Source organism: Falco rusticolus, chromosome 20 (assembly GCF_015220075.1).
Source record: "Falco rusticolus isolate bFalRus1 chromosome 20, bFalRus1.pri, whole genome shotgun sequence".
NCBI classification, from domain to species: domain Eukaryota; kingdom Metazoa; phylum Chordata; class Aves; order Falconiformes; family Falconidae; genus Falco; species Falco rusticolus.
Window position 1 is genome coordinate 1,108,669 of NC_051206.1, and position 23,723 is coordinate 1,132,391.

A 23,723-nucleotide genomic window follows, 5' to 3' on the forward strand; every position below is an offset into this window, starting at 1 on the left:
TGGCAATGCCATTGAGATGGGTTTTCCCATCCTGCAGGTATTTCAGGACTGCCGGTCCCACTCGGCAAAGAATTTACATCTGCAGCATCAAAGCTTGGCATGGCACAAGGAGGGTAAAACCCCTCCTGCCCCATCCCATCCCATCCTGTCCCATCCCCAAGCCAAAGTGACCCCTTTCCTCGGACTTGACCTGGTAGTTGTCCGTCGCGTCCCCAAGCAAGCCCCCAAATGTGATGGCATTGGTGATGCAGCCCAGGTAGATGAACAAGATGGCAGAGATGGACTGGATATGAAAGCCTTCGTAGAAGTCACTTGGGAACCAGGGCAGCTTCCTCTTGATATCCAGATAGAGGCCACCACAAAACCTGGGGAGACACCACCAAGGACCAAATGCTCGGGCCTCCCACCAAACCAGACACGGTGCTGCGCAAAAGCCCGTGCCCAGAAGGATCTCACCCCTCCATGCCCCAGCAGACCAAGGGCTGAGCCAGCGGGAGATGCTGATGGGTGCTGGCACCCTCCGAAGGTTTTTGGGCGGTGTGGTGCTGGCTCACCTGCCCGTCCACGCGAGCTCTTCCCCGATTTCATGAACTTCGGGCATCTCCCCATCATCGCTGCCTCCTCCACCGCCCCCAGCGCCTGCCCCACCGGCCGTGCCGTTCATCTGTCCCACTTCGTTCAGCGAGAAAACAGATTTCCTATGGGAGAGAGCCACTGGTGTTGGCCACGGCACCTGCCCTGCCAGCCGGTCCTGTGCAGGGGTCATGGCCAAGGCCATGGGGGAGCGCTCTGCCTGTGCTGGAGCTTGGCTTTCGGGGGGAATTTGGAAAAAATCAAGGGCTGCATTTGCTCAACCCAGGCGGGTAATGCAGATTTTGCAGAGTGGAAACAGTCCTGAGCTGATCTGGGGCCAAAAACTGCTGAAAAAGCAGAGTTTCTGGAACGTTCACAGAGATGGTTTCTTGGGATGAAGGCAAGCAAAGCTGCTGACCTCCAGCATCTCCAGAACAGGAGGGATGGGGGTGGCCACAGCGCCGGTCCAGCACCACGCCTCCCACCCACCTCTTCTCAGCTGAGGGCACTTTTTTGGGTGGCTCAATCCTAATGTTGGGGTCCCACTCGCCAGGTGGCAGGACGATGACTTCATCCAGGAACTCATCTATGCCGGCAATCAGGTCTTCTCTATCCCGGGCTTTGTAGGCAACGTCGCTGAAGAGCTGGGAGTCAAGGGAGGAGAGGTGTCAGCCTGGGAATGGCATCCACCAAACACGTCCCACATCGTGATGGGATTTAAAAGCTCATTTTTTGGGGTGACAGGATGAAAATTGCTTTTTCTTCTTAGCTTTGAGCAAGGGGTGAGGGCCAGGTGTGGCATCTACTCACATCGTCCACCATGAGAGTCGCGATGGCTCTGCCGATCTCGTTGTAGGATTTGGCTTTTCCCGCGGGACCAAGGAGAATAAAGAGGAACCTGGGAAGGGAAAGGCACCGTGTTGGCAACCTTGGACCACCAGCATCCGCGCCATGAGACCACTTGGTGCTTTGGACCCAAAGGAACTGCGCTGACCTGGTGGGGACAGGCACCTCCGTCACCCCTCCCAGCATCGTTGCCTGGAGGAGCCGCACGAAAGCCACAAAGGGCTTCTCCAGGAACTCCACTTCTCCCACCAGCACATTGGAGGCCTCGGCATCCTTGGGGATCTTCTTGATGAACTTGTTCTTCAGCTGTTGGAAAGACGAGGGTGGGGAAGGGAACGGTACCCAGATTTGGCATCTCCCCCTCTTTTCCACACCCTGCACCCAAAAGCTGAAGCTGGAGGCTTGAACTTCTGATGGTCCCAGGACTCCCAGAGGTGGGGATTCAAGAGCCATATCCAGGGATAAACCAGCGAGAAATTCAGGAAGCTGAATTTCTTTGTTACTCAAAACCACGAGTAGCCCCAGATAAGCTGGAAACCACACGCTCGGGGCTCCCTAACACGACGTGCAACTGGGCGCTTTGCGACAGGTGCTTTGCTGGGCTGGGGTCTGCGCAGGGAAGATCCCACGCAATCAATCCCCCTGCGGAAAATCTGAGCCCCAAATCTGGATCCTGGAGCAAGCCAGCACGTGTTTTTGCAGGTCTGTTTGCAGCCCTGCAGCCCCAGGCTCCCCCGAGACCCCCGTACCGTGCACGGGGGAGGTTTTATTTAGCTTGTTCCTCTCTGGTCTCATCCTCGGAGCAGGAACAAATAATGGAAGTAGGAAACCTCGGTCATGGATTTATTCCCTGTCTCTTCTCCCCTGCAGCTCTTTCATTATTAGTCTAAAAGGGTTCAATACCGACCCAGGCAGGGTGTTATTATAATCTATATGCCAGCATGAGGGGAGGCATGTGAGCCGGGCAGCAAGCTCTCCCCTTTCTAATCTTTTAAACCCAAATGGAAAAAAAAAAAAAAAAGAAAAAAAAAAGAAAAAAAATTATAATAATAAAGCAACTCCTCCAATGCAGCTTGGAATAAGCAAGAGCAGGAGTTAACAGTGACCACTAAGCTTCGTGTAACACTTAAAAAGTCCCTTTGTAGTGGGTCTAATAGGGCGATTAAACCTAAATGCTTTGCATATTTTGGGATTAACCCTCCGCACCCCACTGCTGGAGGCTGATGTTTGGGGTTCGTGCGTGGGCAGCTGGCTTGCTTCATTGCAGCTGGAATTGTGGAAGGTGCCCTGGGAACCTTCTGCCTCCCTGATGCGGTGGCATCCCTGTCCCGTGGCTCCCAGCAACACATGAATTCCCATCCTCCGCTTCCCCCTAAATTGCACCACCCCGGGTAAGCCCAGCAAGGACATCCCTGGGGAGAAGCAAGCTGTCATCCCACACAAACACCACCTGCCTTTAATTTTTTTTTTTAACGCAAACAGAAACAAAGCAAAGCCCCTATAAGGCATCAACAGTTCCCAGCTAAACAGCCTGGATGCCGGGATGGGGATGGGACATCCAGCAAAAGAAGGGCACAAAACCTGGCTGATCCATCGCATCTCCAGCCTGACCTCCTTCCCAGCTCTCCCATGCAAAGCAAACTGGGGGGGGAAGAGCCCCCCGACGGAGCGTTGCGTTAAGAAACCCACGTCCATCACGGTGCAAAGAGGGAAAAATAAAACCCGCCTCGATCTACAGACCGTTGTCCCGAGAGCTGTGTTCCTGCTCGCAGACCGGGTGCTTGGATGGGATCTACCCCTGCAGCCTGCCCTCACCCGGCCAAGCAAAGGCTCTTCTAGGATCCCTGCGTTCTCCCAAGCACCTTTCCCTACCTCCCGAGAGATTTTAAGGATCTTTTTTCCTTCCACCCGAAAGATCTCAAGCTCTATCAGCATCTCCGCATGTCCCTAACCCCGCGTTCAACTTGCAAGCCCAGGTATTATTTCTGGAACAGCTTCCCCATGAGTTAGCAGGGATCAATACATGTATTAATTTCCCTAATTAGGAATTTGTGCGGGTATCGACTGAGCGAAGCCACACAAGGCTCACATGGACCTTAACAACCCCAGAGCCCCTGCTCCATCGCGGGTCATGTCAGAGATGCTCCTCACAGCAGCGCGCTGGGGGGTCTGGGGGTGGTTACTTGGTCGGTGCGGGTGGGTTTGGGGGTGGTTACCTGGTCGGTATGGGGGGGGTTGGGGTTGGTTACCTGGTCGGAGCTTGGTGTGTCCGAGATGTCGTTCATGCTCCGACTCTGCGCGTGACCTGATGGAGAGAAGAGCAAACCACCCCATGGCGTGCAGCCGAGTTACAGCCCCACGTGCAAGGAGAAAACGTGGCAGGAAGACTTGAGTGCAAATTAAAAAACCCAACTTATTTATTATAGCCAGGCTTGCAAACCAGGCACAGGGAGGTGAAAACCCAAGAATATGAGTTTCCTGATACCAGTCACCCTGTGGTTACCCAAACCACACCTCATTTATGCCTGTGGTGGGATCCCCTCGTAATTGCAATTGCCCGCTTTCGTATTGCAACATAGATTTTGTTTCTCCCCTGCTTCTTTTAGCGGTGTTTGTGCCCCCCCCCCAGCTTACGCAGGCGGCCGTAGCTCGCGCTCTGTCGCATCCGCAGGTCCTCGGTGGAGCGGTGGAAGGCAGCGCCGGCGGCTGGGCTCCGGACGGGGCTGCGGGCTGGGGGAGAGGAGCTGTTAGAGGAGATGCAGGTGCCGCGAGAAACCCTTGGGTGATGCTGAAGGCAAGAGACCACCAGGCTGGAAAAACCAGCTGCCCAGCACAGATGTGACCCTTCCAGGGCTGATTCACCAGCAATGTGCCTTTCCCTCCTACTTTCATTTGCACTTTTATCTCACCCACAGTACTACATTTCCCATTAGCCTAGTATATATTTCTCATTATCAAAGAATAAATTGCCTTAACCCAGCTGTCCCACTGCTGAGGCTCCGTGCAAGGAGCCTGCACCACCCCACGCCCTGCCGATGCTCTCTGCAAGGCTATAAATGGGCTCAGAAGTGCAACTTCTGCTACTTAAGAAACCCCAATATTTTATTTGCCTTTTTAATCTAATAATTCTCCAAAGAAAGCTACGCTTGAAATTTGCCATGAACTTCATGCTTCCAGATATTGATGTTGGCCACCGCCAAGTTTCACCTTAATGTTTCTTCTCCCTGAACTGGTGGTGAGCCCCAGTTTTCACCTCAGATTTTAAACTGAATTACTTCCCTCTAAAGACTTCCCTTCCCCACCCCGCATTCTCTGTGTTAAACCCAGCATTTTCTCAGAAAACCTCCTCAACTCCCAAAACTGTGTTATCCTTTTGGAAAACCACCTGGACCAGCTTTGTTGAGCTGCTCCGCACCTCTCAGAGACACCAGCTGCAACCACAGCATCTGTCCTTTTCTTTTTTTTTTTTTTTTTTTTTTTTGTTAAACCCACCAAAAATAATAATGAAGTTCCCACTGGGTATGACCCTATTTTTGGGCATTTATTCCAATATCACAGAGTTGCCATTGGCACAAGAAATGCGAGGGACCCCTCTGCTCCTGCCAATGACCTTCTTTTCCTTGGTGTCCCTATTTGCAAACTCAAAGCAATGCCATCGTCTCAGCAAGGAACTAAAAACGCGAAGGATGCTCCTGTTCTTCCCACCTACAGGGACTAACTACAACATTTCCAAGTTGTGCTGCGTTTTGAAGGCTTCTGGGCAAATGTTTGTTCAAATATCTAGGATGGTGGCCGCTTTGAAACTTGGGAATGCCCATAGCGTGGGAATATTGGTTATTGACAGCCTCTTCCATGTACACTTTGAGCTTGGGCATTGCTGCTTCTGTCTACGCGGGGAGCAGCCGAAGCCTGGCAAATCCCGGGCTCCACCAAATGACCTCCATTTAAACCTAAGTAAATAATCTAGCGTGAAAACAAACAAATCCCCTTTTATAATAGCTCAAAAATAGGCAGGTTCAACCGCAGAGCAGACTGGATTTGTCTGTAGGCTGCTCTGCCAGAAAGCCCCTTGGCCAAGTGACCACCAACGCCGCCGTCCCTCGCACAATGCCATCATCTCTTGCACAACGCCATCGTCCACCTCAGCAGACATCCCCTTGCCTCCCACCTCCCGATGACCTCCCACCCTTAAAGCCACCAGTGGCAGAGATTTTGGGGTCTTCCTCAACGCAGTAGATAGTTGGGTGCCCCAAATGGTGTTGGGTGTCCCCCTTTCCTTCGTCTGAGATCTCCCTCCCCCCAGGCTTGCTCACCGATGAGTCAAGGATGCAACCAGGAGCAGGCTGGACCCCAAGGACTCACTTGTGCTGGAGGAGACGGACTTCCCGATGTCGGCCAAGGACCGGTGGATTGGCTTCTTGGTTTGGTGGCGGTGCTTCCTGAGGAGCACGTAGCTTATCTTCTCCCGCAGCTCTGGCTTGAGCAGACCATCCTCGATCTGCTTCTCAATGACATCGTCTGCAAGCACCGAACGAGGGAGGTGCATGCGTTACCCCAGCACAAACCCTCCCAGAAGGCTCAAGACAATGCTTGGTGAACCGAGGTGTTGGCTCTCAACTCCTGTCTTGGCTAATAAATTGGTTTATATTTGCACATAACAAGAAAATGCATTTAAATCTGTTCCTGGCACTTTAGGTCAGGGGGAAAAAGCCACCTGAAACCACTGATACCCCGCTGGCTCCTACCTATAATTTGGGGCAGAGAGTAGCCATCTAAGTCCAGGAGCACCGTTCCCGTCTGTAGACACGTCCGCAACTCAAACAGGCTGTGCAAAGACAACGTGGACACGTGGGGCTTGCTCCACCTCTCCCCTCCTTCCTCCACCTTTTCTTCAAACTTTATCCACCTGCAATGAGAGCGGCAGCCATGGGGACGGGCACGGTGTAGGAGAAGAGAATAAGAGAATTGCTTTTCCTCTTTTCCCTTCTGCAGGTGGCTTTGCAAGCCTGGAGGAATTCATCCTGCAAAGTTTTGGCTTGTTATTCAGGATGGGAGCGGAGAAATTGAGTAACATCATTAGACAAAGTGATGCTTGCATGGCTGCAGAGCGGAGCAAAACCTCTCGGCTCCCCCACTGAACTCAACCCTGCAGATTTAACCCTCCTCGAATTGCTCCTGCGAGATTTGGGAGGTTTTCCCCTGGAGCTGACCTTGCCGGAGCCAGGCTCTGCACCCGCGTGAACCAGCCATGCACACAGCAAAGCAATTGCAAACATCTTTTAAATTCCTTTGCAATGCTCAGACTTACACCTGGGTGCCTCATCCCCATGGTGGGAGATGGAAGCCCTTGGAAATCGGTCCTTCCACCTCCGCTCCTTAATTTTACAAAGCAAAGACTTCCGAGCAAATCCAGGAATGGTGGCTGGTTCCTCCCAGCTCCCCAGGGATGGGGCTCAGGCTCCGGGGAGAGCAGGCAGCTCTCCACAAGACGTCAGTTTGGGGAAGAAAGCTGCTTTTCCTTTACAAGAGGTTTGCAGGCTCCGTGGATTAGCCTACGCAAGGGCTTAACCTTACAACTTTTAACTGGTACGACTGGGGTTTGGGTTCCTGCTGCCACGGAGGGCACAGACAAGAAGGATGGAGGAGAAGAAAGGGGGGTGGGAAGAGCTGATGGCTCACAGACGCTGCAGGGGAAGGGTGGGGAGAGCCCGGGATGGTATCAGTTGCAGGGGCAGGGAGGGTGTTAAAAAGCTGCTGCAAAGAGAAAATGTTGGGTGTCCCTCTAAAAAAGCCCCAAAATATTATCTGGGAGCACCAGGAACGGCCTGTGCTGGGCACAAAACCCCCGCACCTCCAAAAATGTACAATTTGGCCCCAGTGCCCACAGCTCCAAAGCTCCCCACCCTGATTTCTTTACAGAAAGCCTTCCTCCAGCCCATCAAACAACGCTGCTTTTATTGGCAAGAAATTCAAGCTTCCCGCCACAGCACCCGCTAAGCCCCGCCGGCGCTCGCCCAAAGCTGATTAGGTCGCTTTTCGTTTCTTTTTTGCCTCATTTTCCTGCCAAAAGTGGGTTATTAGTGAGCACACGGGGTGGCAGCTTGGGTCGGCGTGCAGGACTAGAGGCACGTTTCCAGCGGCGCCTTTGCCCTGGGACCGACATCCCGTGATGCTTTCGCCAAGGCTACGGCAAAACCCCATCTCCCTGCTGTGCTCAGCTGCTTTATTTCCATTTTTTTCTATTTATTGAGGATTTAGCCACAGGTAGCGCTGCTCCCAGCAAGGAGCTGCTGTCCCGCAGCGGCTGAAGAGGCTGAACCGCTCCTCGCTGGGGAGTGGAAATCCAGGACTTGAGAAACCTCCATCCTGCCAGAGGAATTTGGAAACCTCCATCTCAAGCCCTCCCTGATGAAAATCCCAGTGGAAGCGCTTTTTTTTTTGCCTTCTGAGCTTTTTGGGGAGTGGGGAGGGATGAGCGGATACCTATGCAAAATGCTGGTGGGGAGGAATTAAAGATTTTAGCAGCAGCATCCCTGCGCTGCCGCATGTCGAGCAGGGATGGCAACCAGGAGGATGCTTCAGAGCTTCCAAAGTTTTTGGTGATGCCAATAACCAGCCCAAGAGACGGGGCGAGCATCCACAGGGCCTGATCCCGCTCCTTCTCCACCCCTCGGGTGAACCTCTGCAGCCAGACTCGGAAATCCCGCATATGCTACCAAAAGGAAAGGGCTTGGGGTACCATCGGCATCCCTGACCCCCTTCCCAACACTCCCCCAAAAACCCCAACCCCGCTAGCCCTTAACACGGCTGAGGCTAGGAAGAGAAAATCCCACTTGAATTTGATATTTTCCCCTTGGATAAGCTCTGAATTCAATAAAGCCAACGCTACTTGCAACTTCTTTAACACTTCTATTAAAGATGTAGTAGGTGGGTTGAGGGCAGGAGGAGTTTAACTCTTGGCCTGGCCAGCAAAAGTCGGGGGGTGGGGGGAAAGACCTGGGAAAATGTTTGTTCTGTCCCCTGTTCCCTAATTTTCCGCTTTCCCAGCATGTTATCCTGTTTTTTTCCACCCTCCCAGCCCTTTCTGCAGGGCTTCGCTGCCATGCTGCCCTGGGAATGGGAATCCCCCAGCTCTGGGATTACTCCAGCCTGGGGAGAGGTGGGAAGAGATGGGAAATTTTCTCCCTTCCTCCTCCTCAGCCGGCTGCAGCCGCCGTGCCAAGCCCCCCAAAACGCTGTGTTTTCCGCATTTCCCTAGTTCAGGCATGGCTTTTTTAACCTCATCGGAAAAGATGCTCATTCCCTGACCCTGTTTCCACCCAGGGATATTTAGAGGGAGGGTCTTTCCCCGACACATTTTCAACACCAAGCATCCCCCCCTGGCTCACCTGGCCGATTCTTTCCACTCCATCTCCTCGCCGTCGTGCTGCAGCGTGTCCATCTCCGTGAAGAGCGTGGGGTTGGGAGCTTCATCGTCTTCCCCCAGGATGTAGCGGAGGCGCTCGGCAGCCGGTGACACTGCCAGGGGGAGAGGGGAAAAAAAAAAAAAAAAAAGAAAAAAAAAGGTTTATCATCGGCTGGAGACAAGATGATCCTGCACCATTCCCACATGGAAAGCCCCAGGGTGGATAAAGAGGGATCTGTAGGGCTATTTAGGATCATGGGGTGAAAAAAGGAGGGTTTGAGGAAAATGTTTAAGGGGAGAGCTACTGGGGAGTGGGGGAACACTAATTAATCCTGTTCCAAAATCCCCGTGCAAAGACATACGGATGCTGGTGGAAAGGATGAGCGGAGGCTGCGTAGCAGCCAGGAGGGGAATATATAGGTCTGGGCTGGGAATCAGGGAGTGCAGCCACCTCTATATACAGCACACTCAAATTCCCCTTCCAGGAGCATGGTGTGCCATGTTCCCATGGGGGATCCCACATTTTTCCCTACCACAGAGCCTGTTTTTGCCAGGTTAGAGCCACCTGCCACCGACAACCAAATCCTTACGGTCTCCGGCACTGAATATCGGGACACACGAGTGCTCGGCACAAGTTTTCCCACTGGATCCCCGAGGGGAACCTGCATCATTCGAGGGCATTAATACAGACGTACCCTTTCTGCAGGAAAAATCCAGCTTTTTGCTGCAAATAATGGGGCAGGCTGGGGAGGGCACTTATGCCTCCCGCTCCCTGCGGTGTGTTTTGGGAAGGGGAGCAACCACACATCACCTGCCTGCAAACCTCCTGACCGAGGGGAAAAGGGTTTTTCATCTTTGGTGCATTCCCTGCAGCCACAGGAGGGTGACCGACCTGCCCTCTTCTCCCCCCCCCCCCGAAAAAAAGAAAATAATAAAAGCCAGGCTGGGGTTTTCTTTTAACCCTCTCCATCGTCACCTGCTTTTCTAGCAAAGCCTCATCATTCTGGTTGCAGGGAAGGAATCAAACACCTGGGTTTGAACCGGGATGTGGCACGGATGGGACCGCTCCCCAGTCGCCCCGTTATTCAATCAAGAGTTTAAAATCAGCCCTACGCCAGGCTCCCTGGAAATGGTGCGTTTTTAATAAAATCTTGGGTCTTAGCCCTCTCCTAAACCAGCAGGAGTCAATCCAGCTTGGAAAATGCCTTTGTTAGGGGAATCCTCCTCTTCTCAAACCCGGGAATTAGAAAGTTGGGTAAGAGGGTAGACAAAAAAAATCCGGGAATTAAATTGTGGTGTGGGAGAGGAGGAAAAAATGGGGGGATGCTGCCCTGTCCCCCCACTGGAGGAGACGAAACCCAAGTCGCGGCGGCTGGGCAGGCATAGGATGTCCCCTGCGCTCCAGGCTGAGCCTGCTTAACCACGTAAGCCCTCTAAGCCCCACCAGCAGGACTAAAGCCCTGTTGTCAAGTCCTCCTTCCACTTCCATAAGCTTCATTATTATGATTATTAATATTCCTGTTAATTTTAGAGCCAGGCTACATGCCTGGAGGGCTTCAGGCTCTTTAAGCCTAAGTGCTGTTCGCGTAAGAGGGGATGAAATGGGGGCGATGCTGGCGCGCCCCTGCCCCCGGCCTTGTGCTGTCTGCTTTGCTCTGCAGCCCAAAACTTTATATTCCTGCAAAACCCCAAATTCACTGCAAATGCAACGAGCCAGACCAAAAAAAAAAAAAAAAAAAAAAAGGGGGGGAGTTTTCTGGAAATACCTGTCTCTGGAAGGACCTCTGGATGCATTAGTGAAAAAAAAAAAAAAAAAAAGGGATTTGCAATTTTGCAGAAAGAGGGAGCAGAGGGGTTAGAGCTTTGCAAATCCTTGACTTGGTGGTTGCTGCTCTCAACGCTGCCCAAATTCCCCCCTTGGGTGCTTAAGAACGGGACCCTCCTGAGACAGGTATTTCCAGAAAATTCCATTATTTTTTTTTTGTGTGTGTGTGGACTGGCTCGTTGCATTTGCAGTGAATTTGGGGTTTTGCGGGAATATGAAGTTTTGGGCTGCAGAGCAAAGCAGACAGCACAAGGCCGGGGGCAGGGGCGCGCCAGCATCGCCCCAAATTCACTAAAATGCAACGAGCCAGACCACAAAAAAAAAAAAAGGGGGGGGAGTTTTCTGGAAATACCTGTCTCAGGAGGGATCTCTGGATGCATTTGTCAAAAAAAAGGGATTTGCAATTTTGCAGGAAGGGGGAGCAGAGAGGTTAGAGCTTTGCAAATCCTTGACTTGGTGGTTGCTGCTCCCAACGCTGCCCAAATTCCCCCCTTGGGTGCTTAAGAACGGGTCCCTCTGGCTTCAGCCTGCTGGAGGGTCCCCGCAGCGACTCGTTTTGGGGCGTCGGGGCTGCGCCACACTTAAACCACTGGAAACCACAAAAGATAAAGGAAAACTTGCACATAAAGAGCTTTTTTTTTAGGTTGGCTTTGGGTTTTTTTAGCTTTTTTTTCCCCATCCTCCCCCAGTTTAAGGAATAAATCCATCTCTCAACACGTAACACGTGCTTCATGGCGGCGGCTGCCCCTGCTCCCCACCGCTCACTGACCCGAGCAAAGAGCCGGTTGCTAAACCAACAACGCCGGGGCTTGGCCGCGCAGCCAAAATTCACGGTGTTTATTCACCTGGAGGACCCTTTCGTGCCTGGGAAAGCACCCGGCCCGGCATCTGCTTACAACCCAGCTCTTGTTTTAATTTTTCTCCCGGAAATTTAAGCCAGCATCTAAATTAATCCCATGAAGCAGCAGGTATTTGCGTGGGAGGAGATACTGAATAACGGCACCCAGGGCTTGGCACCTCCAGGGAATGCAGCCACACTGGCCAAAACCACCAAAGCCACCCCAAAATCGGTACCTATTTCTTGCAAGACACAGTTCAACCAGTGCCCAGAGCAGATCCCTACCTCCCCAAACCAGCTTTTCCCATGGGAAAGTGCTCACAGCCGCAATTCCTGCTTTACACCCGTCCAACCTCCACCGTGATTTCAGTGGATCCAAACCAAGCCTGGAGCCGCAGAATTAGCTCAGTACTAACGCTGGTGATAATAGAGGATAATTTTACATACACAAGGACCTAATAGAGGATAATTTTACATACACAAGGACCTATATTTCCGTGGGTAATCGGATGGGACAGCCCAGCGGCACTGATTTATACCTCCTTTAATTTGAGGTGCACAGAGCCCTTTGCACCCAGCTTCGATCCAGCGGTACAACCTCACCTAGCGATGCTTTCCCAAACCAAAAACCCGGCTCTGGCTTTAGGTACAATAAAAAAAGGTGATAAATAGGGGCCGGGGGACCGCGGTGCCGCCCGGGGTTTGCTGTCTGGCTGGGCAGTGGGACTAAGCCTTGTTTAAGGCTCCGGCACATTAACCTGAACACACGACAGCCCTTCCCGGGGGTTTCATGGCTCAGAAGGGTTCTCTTCCCAGGAAAAAAAGAGGCAGCTGGGGTGCACATCCCATGGGATTACATGCTCCATTCCTGTTCAAGGAACCCCCAGGTCCAGGAGACTTTTCGCCTTCCAAATATCCCCTTTTCTGCGTGCCCGCTGCTGGGGAGCACGGAAGCAGATACAATTCCCCCTGCCTTATATTTTTGGGATGAGCTTTGGAGCTCGGAGCCCTGAGCAAGCACCTGACTCAACCCACACAGGTTGCCAAGTTGCTTTTGCAAGGGGAAAACAAAGCCAAAAAAATATTATGGAGCCTTTCTTCCCCTCCTGCTCCCCACACCGCGGCCACCGGAGAGCGATGGAAATCACCTACCTGCGTTCGTTTCCATTTTATCCCCCATTTCTTCCCAGCTAAACCAAACCTTCGCTGCACGGTACAAAAAAAAAAAAAAACAAAACCAAAACCACCAACCCAAAACTACAACCACCCCCCCAAACTTCCTCCTTTATCCACTCAGGCTTGTTAAACTCCCAAGGCTTAAGGAGCAGATTATAGAGAATATAAAGCACTTTCCTTTCCCTTTGGCTCTCATGACGGGAAGTTACCAAATCAAACGGGATGCGTGTAGGAGAGGTGAGCGCGCCGGGATGGAGTCAGCTGGAAAGGGGAGGGAGGGCGAGGGGGGACGACAGAAATCAAAGCTTTGGGGTTATTTTGTGGAGGGGTTTTGTTTCCCACCCGGAGCGAGGTGGGAAAACCCCCTCCAAGCTCAGGGTAGGGATTTTTTTTCTGGGAGAAACCACCCAAACGAGGGAGATTTCCTGGGGGAAAGCAGGGCTGCTGCAGGGCTTAGTGGTTTGGGGTGTTTTTCCTCCATAAATTGACTTTGCACCCCCCAAACCAGCCCAGTGTTATATCCCGGTGATGTTTACTGCCTGCGGAAAGGGGGGGGACGTGGTCCCACTCGCGCCACCACCGAAGGCATGAAGGAGCTGCGTGCAAAGCCTGCTGCAAATAAAAAGCCTCTCCCCATGCAAAAAGCCTGGAAAACTTTTCCTTCCGTAGGGAAAAGCGAAGCCGAGCCCCTGCCCACTCTGCCGAGCCATGATATGATCTGCTTGACATAAAACCAAATGCAAATTTCTATAGGGGAGGTGGGTGGGTGGGTGGGTGGGCGAAAAAAGAACCCAACCCCAACAAACCACACGAGATTGACAGCTACTTTGCTGTGCAAAATGTTAATCTTTGCTAAGGAGATTTCAGGAGATCGGGCAAAGCCCGGGCAAAAGCCTGTCGGGGACAAGGTGTGATGCCCGGAGGGTGTCTGCACACCCGGATCCCGCTGTACTCCCGATTTCCTCATAAGCAACCTCCCAAGGGTAAGGACAGCCCCTTTTTAGTCCCCCCCATCACCTAAGCAGCCTCAAATCCCATTTCACACCCTGTGCCTGGCTCTCAGAGACATCCGCAAGGAAAAATAAACCTGGGAAGCGTCAGGAAAAGCAGTGCCAAATGCAAACGCCGGACTAAGCAGCGTGGCAAGATGCACGGGGGTGATTTAATCCCGGATTAAATGAGGTTGTCAAACCCTTCCCGCTTTTCTGGGAAGCCTGAGGATGACTCACTGGTCCTGCTGGCATTGTCGTTGCCGCTCTCGTAGCAGCCGTGGCCGCCGTCGTCGGTGTCGGAGCGATCCTGGCGCTCGTAGTGCCGCTCGCTCTCGCTCGTCCTGTCCCGGCTGGAGACAGATCTTCGTCGACGCCGTTTCCTCCGGTAGCCCCGAGGCACTGGCACCCCAATGTAGATGGAGTGGTAATCTAGGGAGGGCAAGGGGAAGCTTGAGAGAGCAGATCTGGATGTTTCTCACTTAAATAACCCCCACACACACCCCCAACTCCCCAAAAGCCAGGGAGATATTTGCCTTCTTCCCAGCAAGCTTAAAGCATCCACAGATTTTCCCATGTCGTGCGTGAGATGTGCCGAGCCAAGTGCCAGGAGAGCCGATGCCTCGGCTGGCAGGGGAGACCCCGCTACCATGTGGGGCGTCCCCAAGGTTTTGCTCACCTTCCTCATCGTCGTACCTCCTCCTCGAGCTGCTGAGCCCCCTCTCGCTCATCCCATCCTCATCCTCCAGCATGGTCCTGCTGCCTGGAGAGAGCTGAGCCATGGAGAGGAGAAAGGAGGGAGATTTTAAAGGGTGCTGGGCAGGGGAACAGCCCCTTTGTCCACCTGGTGGGTGCTCACCACTATGGGAATCCTTCGCGTGTGGCCCCAGTGAGATCACAGGGTCCTTCCCAGCCAGGGCGAGGATGCACCGGGGGGGCCGGGACCTCCCTGCAGACGCACCAGGGACCCTCCTGCAAGCACCCACGTCTCCCCTCAGCCCTGCCTCGCTCTGCACCAGCCCTGCCTGCGCTCCACCTCCGCTCTCCCTGTAATTAAGAAAATCCAGATAAATTTCGTTACACCTCCAGTCTCTTACTCCTGCTCAAAGGCCGGCGTAAGTGAAGCGTAAGAGATCATTACAGAGATTTGCCGGTACGATTATGGCCATGGGTGCGGTTAAGAGGGGTTGCTTGCTGGCAGTAAGCACCCATTTAAATTTTTGGGGTGATCTGCACAGTTAAAAGGGGTTTTGCAGAAGCAGAATTCGTTTTCCCCCATCTCCTATGCACAAATTTTACACCATATGCATGCTGCTGCTTCCAGGTATCTTCCTTCAAACCTGGTGTTTTATTCCCCATACAAATTTCTTTGGGTTTTGCCACATATGCTAATTAATCTCCTAATTATCTGACCTCCAGTGATTGCCTTTCACACTTGACTTGGATGGGAGAACAGTTACTATTCATGGCAGCCTGATCGATGCCTCCCAAAGTCACTTTGAGGGCGGACGGAGAGCCAGCCTCTCCGTGTCCCCCATTCCGGCTGCTTGTCATCCGTGGCCATATCATATCATTATCCAACTATATTAGGGAAGAAAAAATCTCAGTTCAAGGCAAATAGGTTAAAAACACAAAGCAGGGTGCGCACCTAAAGGGCTGGAAGGCTCCAAGGCTGGCCAGGTCGGCTCTGCTTGGGTTGTGGAATTATTGACCCATTTTCCCCCAAGGCAAAGACCAACTTTAGCGTGATACAGGCTCCAGCCTTTACCCAGTTGTTATTTGAAGATGCATCTTGATTTAACACATTTGGGATTTTATTTTATTTTATTTTTTTTTTTTTGACTGCATTAACCCAACACTTTCTGTACAGGCGCAGGTTTAGGGGGCAAACACCTCTGGATGGACAACCGAGCCCCAAACCTGGGCGGAATAAGGGATAACGGGAGCCACGAGCCTCAGCTTCCTGGGAATAACAGTATCGGGCTAAATCTGAGGATTTTAGGAAGCTGGTGGTGGGAGAAGGAACAGCAGAATACCCACCCAGCTGGAGGTGTAAATATTTTTGCTCTAAAAATGAGCTGGCACCTTCTAACAGAAGAAGTGTCACAACCGCCCCCCAAGAGATTTCCCCACGAGCTTCAGCGCTGGGTGGGGGTCCCCAAACTGGGATACACAGCCTTTCAGCTGGGACTGTATTGGGAAGAAACCTGACTTTTTTTTTTTTGCAGTCCAGCTGGGCTGGTGAGAGGTCTACCCCAGCTCTGTCGGGCAGCAAAAATAACCCATCTGATAAACCCGGGGGTTATTAGATCCACTGAGTGATCATGCCTGATTTATAAGAGTCATACAGCCTGGGACTTTTTCCTCTAATTTTTTATATATAAAGCTTTTTCCCCCCCACCATCCTTGCATACAAAGACAAGCACGACGCAGACCAGAGCTGTTGGAAAACACGACCGTAAGCACGTTAGAAATAAGGGGAAGAAAAGAAAAGCGCTGTTACCTTTGCCAATTAAACCCCCGCTACCCCCCACCAGCTCTCAGTTCCACAAAAATAAGTTTTACCGTTTAATAAACTCACCTTGAGCTTCCCTAAAGTGCTCAGAAATCAGAGGACGGGACCGTGGAGTAAAGTCACGGGCGCTGGTGGGTGCGGGAGCCCAGAGTGCCTTGAGATGAAGATGCTCCGGCCACCATTGTATCGACGCCTAATGCTGAACGCCCCGTAGCTCCCAGGTTCAAATGTATTTTGGGCGACGCTCATTGACTTTGGGAGGAGAAAGGCATCATGGGATGCAAACAGACCTCTGGAGAGGATGGGGCATTGAAGCCAGAGGAGATTTGGTCTTGCGCAGTGGCGGTCTCTAGACATCAGACCACCGGGACGTCGGAAAATTCACGTTGTCCGTCCCCAACCTGCAGGATCTGTCTCTTCTGGGGTTGTTGGGGTGGTTTGGGGCTTATTTTTTGCATCAGTTTTGGCTCGATTGCTAGGGATTGGGGAGGGAAACGGCTTTTATTTCTTTGCTGTGTGCAAGATTGTGTACATCTGACCTTAAGAAATGGAAAGAAATTCTTCAGAGAGGTGCAGGGAAGCATCACCATCAGTGAGAACCCCTGGGGACGATAGGATGAGGCCCATGGGCATCAAAGACACTTTGCGGGGGGGTTGGTGGGGGCTGAACGGTGAATTATTTTGCAATTTCGTCGTTTTGCCATTTAGATGTTGATCATCTGTAAATTTGATTTCATGAAAAGCAAACTCTTGGTCACACCAGTGTGTCTGCTTTGCTTCCCGAGCTGTCCGCTTCCATTTCATGCCTGGCTTGCTCGCCTCCACTTAGCCTTTTAACAGGGGTATCAATAAATCCGCATCAACCCAGCGCCTGGCAGTTCGTCACGGCCGGCCTCGTCATTAAGCAAAAAAACGAGGGTTGGAAATCAGACTTTGTGCTTTAAGGTCATCCGATAGCGGGGCTTTTCTCTTGCCTCTGGGGAGATTATTTGATGGCAGGATCTGGAGTCTCAGCAGAAGCAATGCAAAACCTGTTTGGTACCTTATCCCTGCTCCCGTTTTCTTCCCAGCTCCTGTTTTTTCAGGTTTGCTCTCCCGTCTGTAGCAGGGTCAGGTCTGGAGCCAGGCAGCGGCGGTTTCAACATGCAAAATTCAGGGTGAATTAGGGAATGTTATCGGCATCCCCTGTATCGACAGTAACGAGGCATGTTTGTAAGCGGGGAGAAGAGTTCCTGCAAAATACACTCAGGATTTCATCTCTTGCTGAAATTTTCCTGTTTTCCAGGCATTTCCACGTTTTCTCTGTGGGAAGAGGGGAGTTGGGTGCCCAAGCTGATGCATGAACCAACTTCTCCCCATCTCCCATCACTCGCCACCTGCCTAAAACCAGTATTAACCCAGGCGTGAACCTGCTCGCATCCCACCCGTTCAACGTGAGCTGGGGTCCAGCACCAGCAGCTCTGCCCAGCCAGGAAAATACCATAAAGATGTTCGTGGCTGCTTGTCCTGGAAATAAAGAGAAAATAATAGAAATGAACTTTCATTCTTCAGATAAGTGGAAAAAAAAAAGAGCAGGATGAGTTTATCACCTGGTATTTCTTAAGGTTTTACTAAAGATGTCCTGGAAAGAGAGGGAAGAAAGAAGAAAAGCAAAATTCCCAGTGCCTGCAAGCTGCCCGGGTAAAGGCAGCAACCCGGAGTTATTCCTTAAATAATACCCAATTTCCCTGGGCTGCTGGTTTTACCTTCTTCACTTGCAAAAAAATACCCCCAAACCAACCCAGTTTTGGCCATACTGGTTAAACAAATCCACTGACCCCACTTGCTCTGCTCTTGCGGCTCACAACGCAACGATTTCAACGTGATTTGCAGGAAAAAAAAAATGGTTCAAAAAGTGGTTTTTTTTCACGCCTGTGCTGGGGATTGCTTCTTGTTTAGTTAAAAAATAGAGCCTGGAAACAGTCAGAAGAGGGAGACAGAGCCCGGCAGTCGCATACCGAGCGCTCACCCACCCTTCCCTGCTTGGGCATCCAAGGAAACGATGGTTCCCCTAATACTCTCATTAATAAAAAGCATCACTAATAAACCCAGCGTATCCTTCGCTGAGTGGCACTGCAGACACATTGCTTTTTTTTTTTTTTTTTTCCATTTCGCTTCTGGGATGATTCCTCTCACTTGACAGATGTGGCAGCTACAGCTGCCCTGGGATTTTGGTATGTTTGGAGAGAAAACAGGTTCTTGAGCAACGCTCCCTCCACTGCATTTGACTTACGGCTGCTGCGGGAAGCTTTGCCATCCATAGGTTATTGCTGAGCCTGCACCAAAGCAGCCCGGGGACCTTGGCAGAGGGTTTCACTGGTTTGTTTTTTTATAAAGACACTCATAGTTTTGCAATTCATCTGCTTGAGGTTTCCCTCTGGGAGCCTTTTTCCCAGTGAGTCTCAATTTACTGGTGCAGGGTTGGATGCAACACATGCCGGCTATTTAATTCTGATATCCCTCATGATGCAGGAGGGAATTGCTGCCTTGTTCACTAAGTTTTCCTAAAAAAGGAAATATTATAAAAGGTAATTCCTTACCTGGCTGTTGAGGTTGGCCTCCAGCAGAAGGGGGGGACCACCATTCCCAGGGCAGCACGTTGCCGCAATAAAGCCACCTTCGTTTTCAAAGTTGCTGGGCTCTCCTTTTCCTTGCCTGGAGATAAAAACTGAAGCCGTAGTTCATGGGGAAGAGCTGGAAACCTTGAGAAATGGGTGTTTTCCTCCTGTGCAAGCCTTGCCCAAACATCCATCTTGCTCCAGGAGGTGCAAGTTGTGCCTCCCTGGGGATCTGATTCCCGGGAAAGCCCTTTGGAAAGGCTCTTCAGTGCAAGCTGCTGCTTTTTTTCCTTTAGTTATGTCTTTCCGGAGCCTGGGCACACCTGGGATCTACCATAAAGCCACTGTTTTTCAGCAGAGCAGGGTAAATATAACAATAAAGACGCCCCAAAGTGCAATGACAAAGGTGCCACTTCCCTCCCCGACGGCCCAAAGTGCAGCGAGCGGAAGCGACTTTGCAAAAAACAACATAAGTCACATTTATTGCGTAAAAAAACCCACCAACAACCCAAAACCCCAATAAAGAAATGTACAAAAGCTTCAAAACAACAAGGTAGTAAAAGGACCCCGGGGAGCTCATGTGCCCGCACTGTGCATTGTGTTTTCTGTAACCCTCCAGCGTTACTTTACAGTTTCCCCCGAAGTATCTCCTGGACCTGAGAAGATAAATTGCGTCACTCGCTCATTCAGCACCCGCCGCCTTCCCAAGGGCTTCGCTCCGAGCTGCCTTTCAGTCCTCCACCTTCTCACACTTTGCTGTGGCAGACGGTACCTTCCTCCCCCTCGTCTTCCTCATCCTCAGCATTGACAGGAATGTAGCCCCCTTCCTTGGGCAAGCACCAGCACCAGCCCGCGCCGCTCAGATCCACTGCCCCGAAGCTGAAATCCCGCATCTCCAGGATCCTGAAGTCAACGGTGTCCAGCTTGGAGTAGATCTCGTCGAGCTTTTGCCAGTACAGCCAAGCCATCACGAGGCCGATCACCTGCAAAACAGGAGCGTTAAACCCACCGCGGTCACGCCAACCCTTCCCGAAGGTCTCCTCCTGCAAGGGATGCTGTGGTCCCAACCTCCAAACGTGGCCGGGAGACAAGGGAGGACAAACAGCCAGCAAAATCTATGAGAGGCTCATTGTTGAACTCATTACTGGCCGCATCCATCCCACGACTTCCCACGTCAGCCCTGACAGAGGGATGCGGATTAGCCGGACGCCACCACGAGCGTTGCAAGGAGAGAGGCAGAGGCTAAAATTAAGATATTGCTGCAAGCACGGTGCCGCAGAGGTTATTTCCCATCTCCCTGCCGGCTGTCAGGGAATTAAAAAATGCACTTTAATTCTTCAGGAGAAGGGAAGGGAGGAAAAAAAAAACCCCAAACCAAAAACCCAAGCATTCTTATCAGTGCAAGATTTCAAGCACGTTGTTTTGATTTCACCTGATGCTTCCTTTGCAGCACTACGCCGCGGTGGCTATGGACATGGCACACTCAGCCGTCATGAGGAGCTATTTTCAGATGCTGACGAGGGGCACGGTGGCAATCAGAGCCCTTTCAGCACAAACTGCGTCTTTTGTACTAACCCTTTTACCGCCCACCTTGGCTACCGATCCAGAGAAATAAGATTTATTCCCTATAAACCCCGGATGCTTTGGGGTCAGCACCGGGATACAAAGGGTGCAGGTCGATAGATTTTTCCCAGGCACGAGGCAGGATGGAGAAAGACCATCCTGAGCCTCAGGGCTCTTCCTCTCAATTCCAAGGCTAGTAGTTAACAGAGGTTTCTGCATAAACCATTCCTTGCAAGAAAAAGTCAATAAATAACCCAGTTGCGCTTGTACCATCCATCAGCTGGAATCTCCTGCGCTATTGCGGCACATTGGTTTTGGAGCTGAAAAACATTATTCATCATTTCTCTGGGTCCTAATCGATCCATTAAATAGTCTGGAAAGTGAGAAGATGAAGGGAAGGATAAATGGGGCTAAAAGCAAAGGGTTATAACGCATCTCGGATCGGGGTCTGTTGTATCCCACAGTGGAAAGGGAAAAGTGTTTGGCCAGAGGAGGCTGCAGAAAACGGAAGCAAAGGCTCCGCCGGGAAAAAGCAAATCAGCCGAGTGTCACCCGGCGAGTTGAAAGCAACTGGGGAAACACAAACATCCCCAGGGTTCATGCATTTGCCTTTCAGAGACGGAGAAACACCCTGCCATCCCCACCAGCAGCTTGCGCCTTGCACAGAAACCACCCCAAACCAGCTCGATAGTTGTTTTTCCTTCCCAAATTGATGGGGAGGTGGATCCCAACCTCCTGGACCGACAGCTCTTCCTTCAGCAAGTCTGAAGAAGTGGATGACCACGTCCTTTGAGATGCTCTCCCAACATGAAGAGTCCTTCCTCGCGGTCCTCAGCTGGAGCTTACCCCATTCCCAACTGCACCCACCGATCCTAGAAGAGCATCCTGCTTATTTGACATTCTGCTTAATTACTGACGACAGGATTAATCGCCGAAAGTTGATCAAAGATGAGGTGCTGGATGCTGCCGCGCCGTTATGGCTAGCAGGGCTTTCCCGACGGCAGGAATTACAGAAATGTTGGATTTGTGCCATTGGGGTTCTCCACTGGGAAAGACAACGGCAGGTGCTGAAAGAAGAACTGAAGCCTCCAACATCTCAGCATCTCCTTTCGTTGCCCAATTAGCCTGAAATCGGGTTAAGCTGGCAGCCCCGGCGACCTCTGTGTGAGCTGCTGTAGCTCCCCACTGCCCTCAAAACACTCCTCGCTGTGCTGCATGTTACGTATCCATCTCAGCAGGTAGCTCCTTCCCAAATACTCCACGAAATTATTTTGGCCTGCATATGGAGATGCCGTTCATCCCTAACTCAGACCCCACCAGATGCATTCGCCACCCGAGAACGTGCACAGGACCAGGCCTGGGTGTGGAACCTTATGGTCACCCGGGAACGGAGTTTGCTTTTGGCGGAGAAGCAAAAATAACAAAACCAAAGGCTTTGTCATGGAAAATCATGTCATGCCAGCCAGGGTCCTGTTCTCCTGTTCCCTATCCGTCTCCTCTTTGGTCCCCAAAAGCTGCAGAAGCCTCCAGGCAGGGATGCAGGAGGCCATGGCTGGCTGGATGATGCTTGGAGGTGGCTCCATCTCTCCGTGAACCTCAGGGAGAGCCCAGAGCACCCGCTCCTGCACGGATCCAGATAATAAGATTGTAGTAATCCATATGCAACAGCAGAGCCTTTAAGGATTTTAAAAGTTTTCAAATACTATTTAAATGTGTGTCAGGCTCTAGCATTATTTACTTCTATGAGCGTGTCATCACTTGGCAGATTAAAATCCCACTGCTGGTACAGTGAAAGGACCAAGCGAGCAAAACCCTTTGAAATGACAAATTTTAAGGCAAGCGTGTCATTTTTTCCTCCCTAAACCAAACAGCAATTCAGAAAAGATTTGTGTTTACAATAAATCTAATGCAAATTAATCCAATTCTGCAAACCCAGCCAGGTTCTGCGACATCATGCCTCCTGCTCCTCTCCTCCCGACGGCGACGCGACGGTCGAGGTATCACAGGACGCAGCATCCTCCTTAAACCGGGGATTTCTTGAACTAAATAAAATTACCCCGAGTCCTCAATCAGTAGCCTGCATCCCACAGCCTTCGCTCTCCTCTGAGTTATGAACCAACTTCCATCCCAGCTCGCCTCTAAATATCCTCTTTCGCTTAATGAAAACAGAAAAAGCTGTCAAGAATACAGATGCATTCAATATCTCCGGCACCAAGGGCACCATGTTTTCCAGAAGTAAAGAGACTTCTAACGCGAACGCCGATTTTATTGCATTGCAGTATGAAGGCAGGCGTTATTGCAGAGGGGCATGTTAACAAAATGTATCAAACATGAGGCTAAAAAAATTAAAAAGCTGCTTTTCTCCCTACCCTGCCCTGTGATGGTAATCACGCCCAGCGAGGGGACAATGGCTTGGGAGTTACCGCTCGTGGGTCATTTAAAGTTAGAAAATTGCTTTTTCTTCCCGGCTGGTGTTCAGGGAAGCACAGAAACCACCGCTGCCCCGGCAGGTCGCCAGTCTGCTGCCTTCCCAGCTTTTTGCCGAGGAATTTAAGTGCACGAGGTTTGCATGGGGGAAACAAGATCATTGAGTAGCTGCTCTTACGGTGTGCAAGAGCAGTTGCGTGCACCAAATAAATCCAAAGACCTTTGCGTATCGAGGACATCAGCAAAGCATGGAGACCCGCCAGGAAATCACAATATGATATACATACATATATATATGTAATTTTTGCAATGATACTGCAATAGCATGCAGACCCACTGGGAACTCACAATATGATATATATATATATAGATATATATGTAATTTTTGCAATGATACTGCAATAGCATGCAGACCCTCCGGGAACTCACAATATTATAGATATTTTTATATATATATATATTATTTTTTTTACATATATATATACAATTTTTGCAATAATCCTGCAATAACATGCAGACCCACGGGGAAATCACAATATGAGATATATATATACATATGTATATAATTTTTGCAATGATACTGCAACAGCATGCAGACCCACCAGGAAATCACAATATTTTTTATATATATATATATATATTTATAATATTTTTTGCAATGATACTGCAATAGCAATTGCACTCTAAATATGGCAATTTGCATTGATAATGCTACTTGTAATTTGGTGGCACCCAAAGTGGCAGCTACAGAGAAAACCACCCTGTGGATGATGTTATTTGAGAATTACAGCCTCCCTTCCCACCCGGACGCTGCAGGAGGGAGCGTGCAAGGGCTTGCACAGGCAATTCCTTCCTGCAGCCTTCCTTGGGCACGTGTTTTCGTCCCCGCTGGGGCATGCTGCACGCCCTGCCCTCTGCTCCCTGGCCACCTTGAGCACAAATCAAGAAGAGAAACTTTGCAAAACCAAA

At 51.0% G+C, this 23,723-nt stretch overlaps 2 protein-coding genes across 13 annotated transcripts in view; both read right to left on the reverse strand.

Annotated features, from left to right (window-relative positions):
- Nucleotides 1-19,163, reverse strand: part of SLC4A5 (solute carrier family 4 member 5) — a 37,223-nt gene extending 18,060 nt beyond the window's left edge. For 5 of the 8 annotated variants that reach the window (XM_037371594.1, XM_037371593.1, XM_037371597.1 and 2 more), the window contains exons 1-14: nucleotides 18,747-19,160; nucleotides 16,234-17,673; nucleotides 14,332-14,425; nucleotides 13,893-14,084; nucleotides 8,808-8,937; nucleotides 6,165-6,325; nucleotides 5,782-5,937; nucleotides 4,054-4,149; nucleotides 3,669-3,724; nucleotides 1,568-1,725; nucleotides 1,384-1,471; nucleotides 1,063-1,217; nucleotides 555-698; nucleotides 191-365 (exon numbers count right to left, since the gene is read on the reverse strand). In XM_037371594.1, the coding sequence (XP_037227491.1) occupies nucleotides 191-365; nucleotides 555-698; nucleotides 1,063-1,217; nucleotides 1,384-1,471; nucleotides 1,568-1,725; nucleotides 3,669-3,724; nucleotides 4,054-4,149; nucleotides 5,782-5,937; nucleotides 6,165-6,325; nucleotides 8,808-8,937; nucleotides 13,893-14,084; nucleotides 14,332-14,404 (1,584 nt within the window). In that variant the 5' untranslated portion in view covers nucleotides 14,405-14,425; nucleotides 16,234-17,673; nucleotides 18,747-19,160. Of the gene's footprint in view, nucleotides 1-190; nucleotides 366-554; nucleotides 699-1,062; nucleotides 1,218-1,383; nucleotides 1,472-1,567; nucleotides 1,726-3,668; nucleotides 3,725-4,053; nucleotides 4,150-5,781; nucleotides 5,938-6,164; nucleotides 6,326-8,807; nucleotides 8,938-13,892; nucleotides 14,085-14,331; nucleotides 14,426-14,511; nucleotides 15,031-16,233; nucleotides 17,674-18,746 lie in introns of those variants that run through there. The other 3 variants (XM_037371590.1, XM_037371596.1, XM_037371591.1) reach the window with 3 other exon arrangements.
- Nucleotides 19,164-19,221: 58 nt separating this feature from the next.
- The window catches only part of LOC119140339 (tetraspanin-15-like), a 99,053-nt gene continuing 94,551 nt past the window's right edge, over nucleotides 19,222-23,723 (reverse strand). For 4 of the 5 annotated variants that reach the window (XM_037371601.1, XM_037371603.1, XM_037371599.1 and 1 more), the window contains one exon: nucleotides 19,222-19,747. In XM_037371601.1, the coding sequence (XP_037227498.1) occupies nucleotides 19,511-19,747 (237 nt within the window). In that variant the 3' untranslated portion in view covers nucleotides 19,222-19,510. The remainder of the gene's footprint in view (nucleotides 19,748-23,723) is intronic. The other variant, XM_037371604.1, reaches the window with a different exon arrangement.